Source organism: Brassica napus, chromosome A6, assembly GCF_020379485.1.
Source record: "Brassica napus cultivar Da-Ae chromosome A6, Da-Ae, whole genome shotgun sequence".
NCBI classification, from domain to species: Eukaryota; Viridiplantae; Streptophyta; class Magnoliopsida; order Brassicales; family Brassicaceae; genus Brassica; species Brassica napus.
In genome coordinates this window covers 23371352-23384318 of record NC_063439.1, presented here as the reverse complement: position 1 = coordinate 23384318, position 12967 = coordinate 23371352, and the positions used below count along the sequence as shown (strand labels likewise).

At 33.6% G+C, this 12967-nt stretch overlaps 2 protein-coding genes and 1 long non-coding RNA gene across 3 annotated transcripts; 2 read left to right on the top strand and 1 right to left on the bottom strand.

Moving 5' to 3' along the window:
* The first annotated feature begins 3162 nt into the window (after positions 1-3162).
* LOC125575924 lies at positions 3163-5114 on the top strand. Its single transcript, XR_007314469.1, has 2 exons — positions 3163-4718; positions 4801-5114. It is a non-coding gene; the product is annotated as an uncharacterized LOC125575924 (long non-coding RNA).
* Positions 5115-7188: 2074 nt separating this feature from the next.
* On the bottom strand, positions 7189-8868 carry LOC125575923. The gene is made up of 2 exons (XM_048735232.1): positions 8758-8868; positions 7189-8676 (listed from the first exon to the last, which is right to left on the bottom strand). Exons 1-2 carry the CDS (start codon positions 8760-8762, stop codon positions 7641-7643), a joined length of 1041 nt encoding a protein of 346 aa, XP_048591189.1. The 5' UTR covers positions 8763-8868; the 3' UTR covers positions 7189-7640.
* A 2569-nt stretch (positions 8869-11437) lies between these two features.
* Positions 11438-12942, top strand: LOC106348809 (zinc finger CCHC domain-containing protein 10). Its single transcript, XM_013788623.3, has 2 exons — positions 11438-11600; positions 11891-12942. Exon 2 carries the CDS (start codon positions 11932-11934, stop codon positions 12772-12774), a length of 843 nt encoding a protein of 280 aa, XP_013644077.2. The 5' UTR covers positions 11438-11600; positions 11891-11931; the 3' UTR covers positions 12775-12942.
* Positions 12943-12967: the final 25 nt, after the last annotated feature.

Genomic DNA, 12967 nt, shown 5'->3' with positions numbered 1-12967 from the left:
TTATATAACGTACAGATTGCAACATTTGAATTACTTGCCATTTTCTTCCGAATAACAAATTAACAACTATATATATAATTGATCAGATTAAAATACAAAATGCTAGTTTTTTGTATAAAACTACTAAATTTTAAAATTAGGAACTTCTAAACACATTAATTAATAACAGAAGCAATAACAGTATTCTAAAGACGATTCTACTTATATAAAACCATTAATTCAAAAATACACACACACGCGTATATAATGTATATCAGTATTGTACAATTTTGGACTCATTATTATCGCTTTAAAAATGAATTAGTTAATTACGATCTAATCTATGATAAAAAAATTATAAGCCGATGGAATATTTTTTTTTAAAAAGCGTCTGGTTGCCCGTAAATAATACATGATTTTCTGCATGGTATGGGAACAAAACTCATCGAACAAAGTTACAAGAAAATGACATTGGAAGCAAAAAAATAGTTATATCAGAACAATGTATATCGGAACATTTACCAAAAAAAATGTATATAGGAACGTATCAACGTTTATATACGCGTGTGTGTGCATGAGCATGCATGAAAATGATGTGTTCATAAAAAAAAACATGAAAATGAAAATTTTAAATTGAAACGTAAGACCTAAAAAAGCTGAGAGACAGAGAGAGAAGGTTGTCACGGGAGACTCTCCACCAAAATAATAATCATGCATCATCTAGTGATTCTAGTCATGTTTGCCCACACTTCTCTTTCCGGATTGTTATTTGATTATTGGTCTATTTATTTCAATTTCCTTGTACATGTTTAGACATTCGTCAATAATTAAAAAATTGACCCATCAACTTAAACAAACGTAGTTTTGTTTTCTTGGATTATATTAACATGTGGTCTAATACAGCCAAATATGCAATGCTGTTTTTGTTTTTGCAATGCTGTTGTAATGAACACAATATACAGACTACTATATAACTTCTAATTGTTTATTATTAAAATCTCAATTATTTGGCTTTAATTAATTAAGAATTTATTCGTTGAAGAAGAGGTATCTTCTCTGATTGACAAGAACATGAGCGTTAACGATAATTGATAGTTCATTTGCTAGTTAACTCATATGAGTGTAAGAGAATCATGATTTATATAACTTATATTATTTATATATTTATTTTATATAAATTTTATAATTAGCACTGATCTAGTTTGTTAGCATCTAATAAAATTTTAAAATGACTAGAATGTCGAGTAATCCATTTACTAAAATATTCTTAAAATCTAAAACATAATACCATTTGGATCAAATAGAACTCAAAGAGCTCTCAATAAAAATCAAATTTAGAAGTTTATTACACCAAAAAAAATTAGAAGTTTATACAGTATGCATAATTTTTACCATTAGACGACAACAATTTAGTTTTATACATTTGTATTCTTAACCTATTGTGAAAACTTTGACACTTTCAGTTTTGGTATTTATATAATGTCGTTTCATTATATTATAATATGTCTATACTAGATATATGATGTTTTGTCTTGTAAGCGACTACTTACCCAGACGCGTTTAAATTAGTGAGGTGTTTTTTTTTGTAAGTGTTATATATATTTTGATGCTTTTAGGTAAGTTAAAATTGGATAGACTCCTCAGGAAATTCACTAGAGTTTTTTGGATGCAAACAACAAAAGACTATTTAATTAGCGCAACTAGAGTTATACATTCTGATATAGTGTTCTATCCAGTTAATTAGTTTGTGAAAATTCTTTGCCCAAGAAATCTGATCGATCCTCTGAGCAGCATGCCGTTAAAATAAACGTAAAATTCATCCCATAAAAAAACAATATTGTTGTAAAAAGTATTTATTATTTTATAGTATATACGTACATTTTTATCCAAAAACAAGCAAATATGGTTCTAATAATAATTTTGTGTCAATGTGTATATATAAGTTGGTTATCGGGTGATGTGAGGGGCCGTATTTATATACTTCTCTACTATATTTTTGAGAAAACTGATACTGATAAAATAAAATAAAACTCATATTATTCTTTGTGTATGTTTCCGTTAACTTCCTTCCTAATTGATTTAGACCTTTATTTTCCACGTCGGCCCTTGCAATCCACGTCAATTCGTGTTAATCCATCCAAACAAATCATTTTATTGCAGAAAATAGTATCAACGAATTCGTATCGATTTCATCTACATAATTCTGGTGTTGCTAAGTGTAACTCGTTCGTACTTTGTAAGTTTAGAAACAAAGCTTTGGAAATTATTACTATCAAGTCAAAAGTATGTTGAGTAGATCTGAACCAAACCATAATATATATGGCCGCATATCTATAATCATAAAATATGTTCGAAGAGAGCATATAATCTTTTTTCATATCCGAGAATTCAATCAGTTTTTACTTAACTGATTGATGCATGCATGATATGCAAGAATTCGTGGATAATATATACAACTCATCAGTCATCATCTTTATCAATAAACAGCAATCGCATTAATGATGAATGGGTAACATCTATAGACAAACTTATACAAGTTGAAAGGAGATATATATATATATATATATATATGAAAATCACAAAATAACAGAAAAAAAAAGAAAAAGGGATAATTTTAGGATAAAAAGGTTTGTGGTTTGCTTGGAGGCATTGCCAACTAACAATATCTGTCTCTATGTATCCCTCCTATTCATATACTCGTATGCATGCACATGTATATTTACATACATATTCACACACACACACACACACAAACACACATATATATATATATATTAATAGTTGTTATTATACAATTAATGTGTTGATTAAATTGGCAACGTAACGTGACTTTGATGCAAGAATGCGTCTTCTTGTTTCCAACCTTCCAATGATATTAGACAGCTCTATCTCTATCTTAACTACTGATTCCTTTTTCGGTTTGTCTTGCACTCTATCCACACAACTCAACTCATCTCATCTAATCTAATCTAATCATATATTCTATATATTTATACCAAATTTTTAGATTTTTCTAATGAACTTTTAGAAAAATTAATCTTTCAAAATTGTAGCTATAGTTTATAAATACTAAAATACGCAGTGTGGACTTTAATCTCGAGAAGGTAGTATACTTTTCTCACTTTAGTTTCGATATTATTTAGTAAGCTGAAAATTATAATCTAATACAATTTGTAGGAAAAGAATTTGAAAACAGAAGAGATAAGGCCAAGGCTGGGCCCGAAACGAGCCTAATTTGATAACAAATCTAGATTTTGATCCAATCCATAAGACTTCAAAAAGTTCTGTCGTATGGATAAACAGTAGTTGGAGGGTCATGCCATCACAGACACAATCCAAATTATGTGATGGTTGCTTCTTTCACACGTTACGTCATAATTCTGAAATAATTGCTATCATATGGTATTTATAAGTTATCAAGAACGGTACCCAAACCAATATAAATTAAGAAAAAACTAAATCAATTTGATGAAGTTTTTAAAGAAGAATTACACGATCTAGAAGGTCTGTCAATGATTTGATGTCAATTTCACAAGTTAATATTAGGGTTATTCATCTGTCAATAATAGAAATAACTTCCTTTAGAGTATACAAAAATTACCAATGATAAATCAGTTTGGTGGCTAATTTTTTTGGATCACCTAATAAAATTCAAGTTTTGCAATAAGACCATCTCCAATGGTACACTCTAATTTTCTCTATATTTCACTCTAAAATAGAGTAACTCTATTATAAAGTGAACCATTGGAGCAAATTCAACTCTATAATAGAATTATTCTATTTTAGTGTAAATTATAGAGGAAAAAATAGAGTTCCCTTGGAGAAGCTCTAAGAGATTTGATCTTCAAGAAAAAAGTTGTTTTAACATAGTTCAAATCTTACCCTAGGAGATGAATGTGTCTTCAAACCCATAATTTTTTATTCATTTAAAAAAATATCAGACCAAGAAATTTCTAAATATAAACAAATTATAAAATATAATAACACAGTTTGATCCAAAAAAATATAATAACACAGTAAGAAAATGACTTGAGATATAAATTATTTACAAAATGAAAACTAGTTCTTGATGACTGTGCTCCTCATTTAAATTTAGAGAATTGATCGTTCTGTTGTACTAAACGAAGAACACTAATGGGCTTTTCATAAAACAGGCTACATTAAAAAGCCTATACCATCTTAATCAGAAAGGTCAATAACTGAAAAGAATTATACATCGTCTCTAATATCTTAACACTTGACAAATTATATAGAGAAATTGCACTGCATATACAAAACATATTTGCAGGGATGAAATTTCGACTTTCCAGATGATGTGTTTTTTCTTAAATGTCCATATTACCGCTATTCATCTTTTACTGCAACCTAGTGTCTAATACATTTCAAAACTTTATATTTCATTATTATGCCTACAGAGAGAGACGATGCTCATCATTACAATCGATATACTCTTATTTAAATATATATTTCATCTCTCTCAATCTCTTTGGTTTCTTTGTGGTTACAATTCTCATTCTCTCACAATCTCTTTGATTTTTCCGTCAGAACTATTGTTTACTAACAATCTTTCATCTCTCCCAATCTTTTTGGTTTCTCCGACGGAACCCTTGTTCCGAAACAGTCTTCCATCTATCTCAATCGCTTTGGTTTCTCCGTTGGAATTCTTGCTCCAAAATAATTTCATACGCGCTAGATCATGTTCTTCAGTCTCACCGTATTTACTAGTTTCTTTTACGACTGTAAGTTTTTTCCTTGTGTTTCCTTTTTGAATCTATTTCAGCATGAGGGCTTACACACGCTTCATATACTGTTCAAGTTCAGGTCTTGATTCTATCTAAGTTCATGTTGGCAATTATGGAGACCATAGAGTTACCATTTCAGATTTTTGCTGCTGGCCACACACATCAGCAAGAATATTAACCGGCTATGTCAGTTTGTGTTACGACTATATATTTTGGGAAAATGTTTTGTAAGATTTCCAAGTTATGTATGCAACTTTGTTTTCTGTTTGACTGTTTATATGTGATATATTAACCGGTTATGTCAGTTTGTGTTACGGCTATGTAATTTGGAAAACCTTTATGTAAGACCTTTACTAGATTAACAGCATGGGATTATATATATTTAAATTTAAATTTATAGTTTATGTTTTTTAAAATAAAATTTTATATTGGATGATATTTTATAAACTGCAGTTCGCATTATATTTTCATTTGGGTTCTGATTCAATCATGGGTTTTAGTTTTCGGTTCAAGAAATAGAAATATAGTAATAGTTTGGTTCTTATGAATTTGGGTTTGGTTTGTTTGTTTTTTTGGTTTTTGATTTAGTTTAAATAATAATGTTAGAAATCCTATCAAATTTTGAGTTCAATTTGAGCGTATGGATCTTAATAGAGATATAAAATTTTCAATCTTGATATGATTAGATATCTATATTTTTGGTTATATTTTCTAATTTTATTTATTTTGTTACTAAATATTTTTATATTTTAAATATGTTTAAAGAATCAATGGTGAATCATCGACTTGAGGGTTATTTAGATTTTGACCCTTTTTTTGGAAATGCAAAATTGTTATGTGATTGGATATATTATATTTATATTGAATTTAGAAAAAAAAATGATGCTAAAGCTCAAGCACGGGAAAACGTCTTATTCGGACCTGCAGTATGAGTCTTGGGAAAATCCATGCCTGAACAATTCAAGTTGTCTAAAACATACCCGAACTAAACGAAAATCTATATTACATACCCAGATTATTAAAGTTTGGCTTAAACATACCTCGACTTAAACGCTGTTAAATAATTATTAACAGTGATTAGTCAGATGCTTAGTTGGCAGATGAGTCATCATGATCAAATAATGGGCCGTCGTTTTGGTTGCGTCTTTTTGTCTCTCAAAAAAAAATTTCACGTAAGATGTGATTTTATTTTTCTGGTTAAGCATGTAAGGAATGAATATAAGGGCTGGACGTGTTGTGATATATGAACTATTTTATCAAAACAAAATAGTAAGTGACGATCTGGAATGGATAATGATAAACTGATAAACTGGTTTCAAACAAAAAAGTATTTTAAATACCATACCAAAACAGTCTAGTAACATGTGTTTCGAACACCAAAATATTCAACAAATCCGCCTACCAAAGGTGTTTGCAGACACCTAAAACAAGAAAAATAATCGATACAGTCTTTCAGCTCTGACTTGGCTGAGTTTGAGCAGGTCCTCCTTCACCGGCACTGACCGCAATTTCCTCAGGTCTTGTAGTTTTCTGCTTCTTAGGTGGTCGAGGCTTACAAGGAACTCCGGAATTTGGGCATTTAGTACAATTATGCTCAGGTAAACCACAACGAGAACAATGCATTACACGAGCGTGTTGAGTTACCTTTTTCCCTTTAGTAGGAGATTCGTTAACTCCCTTGATTCTTTGTTGAGGCTTCTTTTTACGCCCTTTAGATATCTCTCTCGGTGGGGCATGTAGTGTTGACTCGCCAGATGGTTTCCAGAACTTGATTCCTCTTACTGGTTTGATGGAGTCTGAGTATTGCTGCTGCCACTTAGAAGTCAGATACCAATGTGAAACCAAATTGTCAGTCTTATAAGTCTTCTTATGATCTGATACAATCCGGAGAGCATGTCTGCAGGGAATCCCAGTCAAATCCCACCTCCTACAGCTACATGTCCTTGCTCTCATATCAACTGCATATTTCATTCCATTCTCAGAGACTTCAAACTCACCAGTAGGTCCAGGAAGAGATGTACAATGTTTCCGAAATCTTGTCTCGGATTCAATCATCTTACTAACCTTCAAACTGAACTTCCCCTTGTGCTTCTGAATTTTCTTCTTCCTAAGATCAATACGCCTCATTGCTAGTCGTCTCATTGTCTCTAGCATCTCAACTAGTGGCATGGCACGTGCTTTCTCAAGTGTTTTATTGTATGACTCTGAATTGTTGTTGAGAGCATCTTCACAACAACATGTCGTCGTAAAAAAGGCTCTACTACAAGTCTCGGGGTTCCTGGCCATTAACGTATCGTAGACTTCTTTATCATAATCCTCCAACTCTTTCATGCTTTCTTTGTAGTCGGCTTCGTTATGACTTTCAACGACACTCCAGAACAATTTTTTCATCTGAGGCTTGTTCGGATAGATCTTCCTCAAATTCCCGTAGATATGCCTTGCACACATCCTGTGCTCAATGCTTGGTAACTCCTCATCCACAGCTATAAGCAAACCCTTCTGTCTATCTGAAACAAGTGTGAAGCCATCACCGTTTCCAAGTTTCAAATCTTTCTTCAGCTTTTGCAAGAACCAAACCCATGTGTCAGTGTTCTCTTTATGCACCACTGCCCAAGCAAGAGGGTAAATCTGGTTGTTTGCATCCCTTCCCACAGCAGCTAGAAGTTGGCCCTTAGCCATGGTTTTGAGAAAGCACCCATCTATCCCAAAATAGGTCGACAAGAGGCTAGCCATGTCTCTCGCAGAACAACAAAACAAACGTAGAAACGATCAAAAACTTCAAGTCCAGCAGCCCCAATAACGGTTCTAAGATCTGTCGACGATCCTGCATTTCTCCTGCACACCAAAAAATAGATTTAAATTTTTAAATACTTAGAATATACATATCTCTGTTCACCAAATGCAAAAAAAAAAAATTGCTTACTTTTTAATTTCTATTTCATAGTCTTTGATCCTGCGAAATTGTTCGTCATACTCCGCTTGAATGAGGTCCAAAGCTTTCTTCCTCGCTTTTCGACATTGTTCACTAGATGGATTCAAATTGTAGCGCAGCTGAATCTGGTCTTGCAAGACTTTGGGCTTAATATCTGGATCCTCCCTCACTTCATTCAAGAACATCTTTGCAATGCGTGAATCCGATAATATCTTGCAGTGTCCATCTTTGAAACAACTATGGACATCTTGGAAAGTCTTCACCATCCATTGTGAAACAGATTCTTCAAACGAGCAATAAATCCTCCAAGAACATGGGATTTCGCCTTCATCAACTTCTACTCCACATTTTGCCTCAGATTTTATATCTCCCCATCTAGTGAATTGGATATTCCAACCTCCTTTTAATGCATACTCAAAGACTGCATCTTTAAAATCTTTTATGCTATCAAATACTTGCCTTATGTGTAACTCTCCACTGCCTCTCTTCCATCCTTCATAAGGTCTACGATTTTGTTCTTCTTCGTCGTCAGAACAAGGAGGAGTGTCTCTGTAGTTTTCATTATCTTCTCCATCAGAAATCTCACCTATAACAGCTTCTACACGAATGTCCTCTTCAAACTCATCATCCCCATTTTGATTATCATCTTCTTCAACCTCTTCTGTCTCGCCAATATTCTGATCTTCTTCTTGAACCTCTTCATTCACTACTGCATCTTCGACATTCTCATGCTCCATATAAATTTCAACAAAATTTGTACAACGAGCCGCTTCACACATCAGTCGAAAGGTGTCACTAGCATTACCCAATATTTTCAGATCCTTCATCTTCTCATAAGGTAGTTTGTACCAGATTCTTTGACCATACAAAGGCATTGGAAAATCCTCCATCAATCCTCTAAACAGAAACTCAGCTTGTGTCTGCAGCATATGTCTTTCCCCTCCACTGTATGTGACATCTCCATCTTTTTCAGTCACAAACTTCCCACGGTAATATATTTGAAATACCGTATTTTCTTTCTCACTGAAAATTCACAAAATATATAATGAGTCCCTCCAAAACCTTAATTAAAAATTTTATTCAAATTACCATTACATGACTTACCTCATTTTTAGAAGGCAGATGAATTATCCAGCCCTTTGTTTCCTAACTCTGATTTTGTCTGTGATTTTGGAGCAGATAAAGTGATGAAGATAAAAGAAACTTCTTGTCTGCGATTTTCTTCTAGGGATTTCAACGTGAAATTTTTTTTTGAGAGACACAAAAAGACGCAACCAAAACGACGGCCCATTATTTGATCATGATGACTCATCTGCCAACTAAGCATCTGACTAATCACCGTTAATAATTATTTAACAGCGTTTGAGTCGAAGTATGTTTAAGCCGGATTTTATTAATCTGGGTATGTAATTTAGATTTTCGTTTAGTTCGGGTATGTTTTAGACAACTTGAAATGTTCAGGCATGTATTTTCCCAAGACTTATACTGCAGGTCCGAATAAGACGTTTTCCCGCTCAAGCACAGATAAAATTCATAGCTATAGAAGTGATCGAGAGCTCATATCAATTATTAACTAATGGATTATCTTGTGGTATATATAACTTTCGTGGGCTGCGTTAGTATAAGTCGTGGACTTATAAGTTAGTATAAGAGTAAATTAATTTTGTAATATTATTGTACCAATAGATAACCAAAGTATGTTCAATACAATCCGAAAATGGTTTAATTTAAGTGGATAGGTTTCATTTTTAAGTATCGTGTGATATTATTTAAGCATTTATGAAATGGTCTAAAATTTAAATGACAACTTTTGCTAGTAGATAAGAAATAGAATCTTAAATTAATAGATTAGGGGGGGCTTATTGAATCAGGGTTTGGAAAATTTTTGGGAGTTTTTAAATTAGTGGAATTTAGATAGAATTTGAAGATTTTGATAGGGGTTTGAAGATTTTGGTAGTTATTTTGATGGGGGATTTTGGCAGGATTCGGTTCAAATGGTGGGATTATCTTTATACATAACGACATCGTTAAAACTCGTTAATTAAAAAAAAAGAATTAACAAAATGGCTTTTCCCGGATCCGGTTGATACGTCATACTACGAACATAGTTGTTCGTCTCTGGTTATGTCCCTTGTTGATCATCAAGTGGCTTCTAAAGCCTTATAGCTTTGTCTGAAAGTGAAACTTGAAGAACCCAGAAACTTACGGTAAGACTATCGTTTCTGTTCCATTTCATTATCTAGCTTTGTGGATTTTCGTATTCATTCTTTAGGCCTAGTTCTCAAATGAGTTTTTTTTTTCATAGGAAGAAACATAAAGGCTGAGAGAAGAGTAAGACTTCTTTAAACCATTCGAAAGTTCATTGAGAAAAAATACTATAATTTTTTCAAATACCAACTCATGAGATGGAATTTATTTTCATTAGATTGTAACTAGAAATCATTTTCAAATAATTCCAAATAATTCTGGGTATATTTTGTTAGATGAAATCCTAATTTTCCAATAAGGGAGGATTTGATGGAAGTTTTTAAAATGATAAGTTCAATAAGCAAGGATTTGAGGTAATTTTTATAAATACTAGATCCAATAAGGTGTGATTTAAAGAAAAAATGAAATCCTAACAAATCATCATTCCAATAAGCCCCACTAGATGTAAGATTACTCAGTTATTTATGCAACGTTTGTTATCTGTTTGACTCTTGCCATTTGATATATTAACAAGCAATATTAAGTGTTTTGTAAGATGGATAAGATTACGAAAGATTTCTAAGTTATGTATGCATCCATGTTTTTGTTTGACTCTTGTTATGTGATATATTAACCGGCTATATCAGTTTGTGCTATGGCTATTCGATGTATTAACAAAAAATATTAACTATTGTAATGGATAGGTATTTTAAATGACGAATAATATTATATGTAGCATTAGTGAGCTATATCTATTCGACATCAAGATCCAAGTTTTTTATATGAAATTACTGTGTTGTTGTCGTTGCTCATCATGACCGGTATGTCAGTTGTTTTTGTTACGCTTATCGGTAGCTATCTCCTTCCTAGTCGACCAAGGATCCATGCCAGAAACTGGTAAGATAGAAAAATCGGTGTTCTTTCTCCCAAAACGTATCGCATCCTTACTATGCTCATCAAAGACCGGTACGTCTCATTGTTTTTACGATTTTTAGGTGATATAAGTGGTCAGAAGTTATGGCTATTCTTAGATACACGAGCTAAACAAATTTTTTTTTGTGTGTATTATATAACCAAACACATAAATAATACTACTAAGGAGGTGTTATTCCATCAATTTTTAATATTTGAGTTGGTTAATTTTAAAATCGGTATAATATGCCTTGTATTTTGATTTCAGCCATTTATTCATGAAATTCGAAATCAATTTAAAATATATAAAAAAAAAATTAAATACCATTAGATTTTAAAAACTTGATTTAAATCATTGATTAGGTAATATTAGAATTTAAAATCATCATTCAGATAAACAATAAATTGTGTTTAATATGACAAAAAAAAATTGTGTTTAATTTTTTCTTAAATACATCAATGAATAACACTCTTTAAGATAAGATACAACGACTGAGGAGGGGGTTTTGTTAATGAGTACATCATCTATCATGGAAATTTGTTGCCTAGTTAGGTGTTTTTTTTGTGGGTAGATTCTCTTAGATCATTTTTAATTGACGAAATTTAACATTACATGGTAAAAATGCAAATTCGAAAACGTAGGGGTTTTTTCATAAAGAAGATTGTCTTATGGGGTCGAGAAAAGAAAATTAGGAAAGAGTTTTTTTGTCAGTTTCTTTCTTCCTCCCTCTGAGCCAGTGTGAGAGAGAGCCGCCTTCCTTTGTTACTCTTGTCTCTCAAATTCGCTCCACTGGTTCCTCCCAAGCAAGCAAGAAGCTGCTTTCGATCTTCCTTTTCGTGCCCCCATCGTAAGTTTTTTCCTTTTATTGTTTTCCCAAGGATTTGTATAGATCTTGAGATTTTGAACAAATAGATCGCGATAAGGCTCGTTGGTTGGCTGCTCATTCTATTCCTAGATTTAACCGTAAACTCTTAGTAGAAATACCTATTAAATCCTTCGTTGTTCAGATTTGTAACTGATTCTACTTGTTGAACAGTTACAGATTCTGTTTCCAATCTGTTCGAAGAGACCGTCAGTGTCTGAAACCGTCTTTTACATACTTTTGGTCTGAACGTATGGTGTTTTCGTTAATTGCAGATAAGAAAGAGTCTCTGATTTGCTCAAAAGAGACAGAAGACATGTCTGAATCAAAGGATGAGAAAGCACAGGTTGCAGCAGACAGGATCAAAGCTGCAGCACTCACCGCTTCCAAAGGCTTAAGCCGTACCCAAGCTGAGCGAGCTGCTGCTGCTGCTTCCAGAAACGTCAACGCATACGGTCAGAAGGAGGAAGGTCCGAGCAGATGGCAGGAGAAGAGGGAAGCCAAGAGGCAGATGTATCTGATGAGTACTGAGAAAGCTGTGAGGCTTGGTGAAAGGAAGGATAAGTCAGTGTCGGCATCTGTCGTGGGAGGAAGCAGCTTGGCGGCTTCGCAGTGCCAGAAGTGTTTCCAGACAGGACACTGGACTTATGAGTGCAAGAACGAGAGGGTTTACATCTCTAGGCCTTCGAGAACTCAGCAGCTTAAGAATCCTAAGCTGAGGATGAAGCCTTCTGTTGATGATCTTGATGGTGATGATGATGAGAAGCTAGATGCAGGAAACGGGAAAGATGATGAAGGTGAGAGGCGGGCGTCCAAGAAGAGCAAGAGAAAGCAGAGGTCTAAATCTGAGTCTGGCAGTGACAGTGAAGCCTCTGTGTTTGAAACAGATAGTAGTGACGGCTCTGAATCGTCTGGAGAGAGTGATTCGGAGGACAGCTCATCTTCGGACTCAGAGGAGGAAAGGAGGAGGAGGAGAAGGAATAAGAGGAAGAGCAAGAAGAAGCCAAAGCAGAGGAAGGAAAGGCGGAGAAGAAAATACAGCTCTTCTTCGTCTGAGGAGTCATCTGATTCGGAATCAGCTTCGGACTCTGAGTCTGATGAAGACAGAAGCAGTAGAAAGAAGAAGAGCAAGAGGCACAGCAGCAACAAGCGTCGTTGAATTGGTTTTGAGGGATGATGAAAAATGTTATATGCCTTTCTAGAGTGAATCATTTTGAGCTACATTAGAAACTCTTCCTTTTCTCAAGTTTCAACTTTGCTTTTTCTCAGCCTTTTATGGCTGTGTTGTAATACGGTGATGGATTTGAGAATCTCCTTTTAGTTTCCAGAGCTTGCTTAATTGACCCACAAGA

What these genes read in the sequence shown, in the direction of transcription:
- LOC106348809 (XM_013788623.3), top strand. Translation starts at nt 11,932, where the DNA reads ATGTCTGAATCAAAGGATGAGAAAGCACAGGTTGCAGCAGACAGGATC.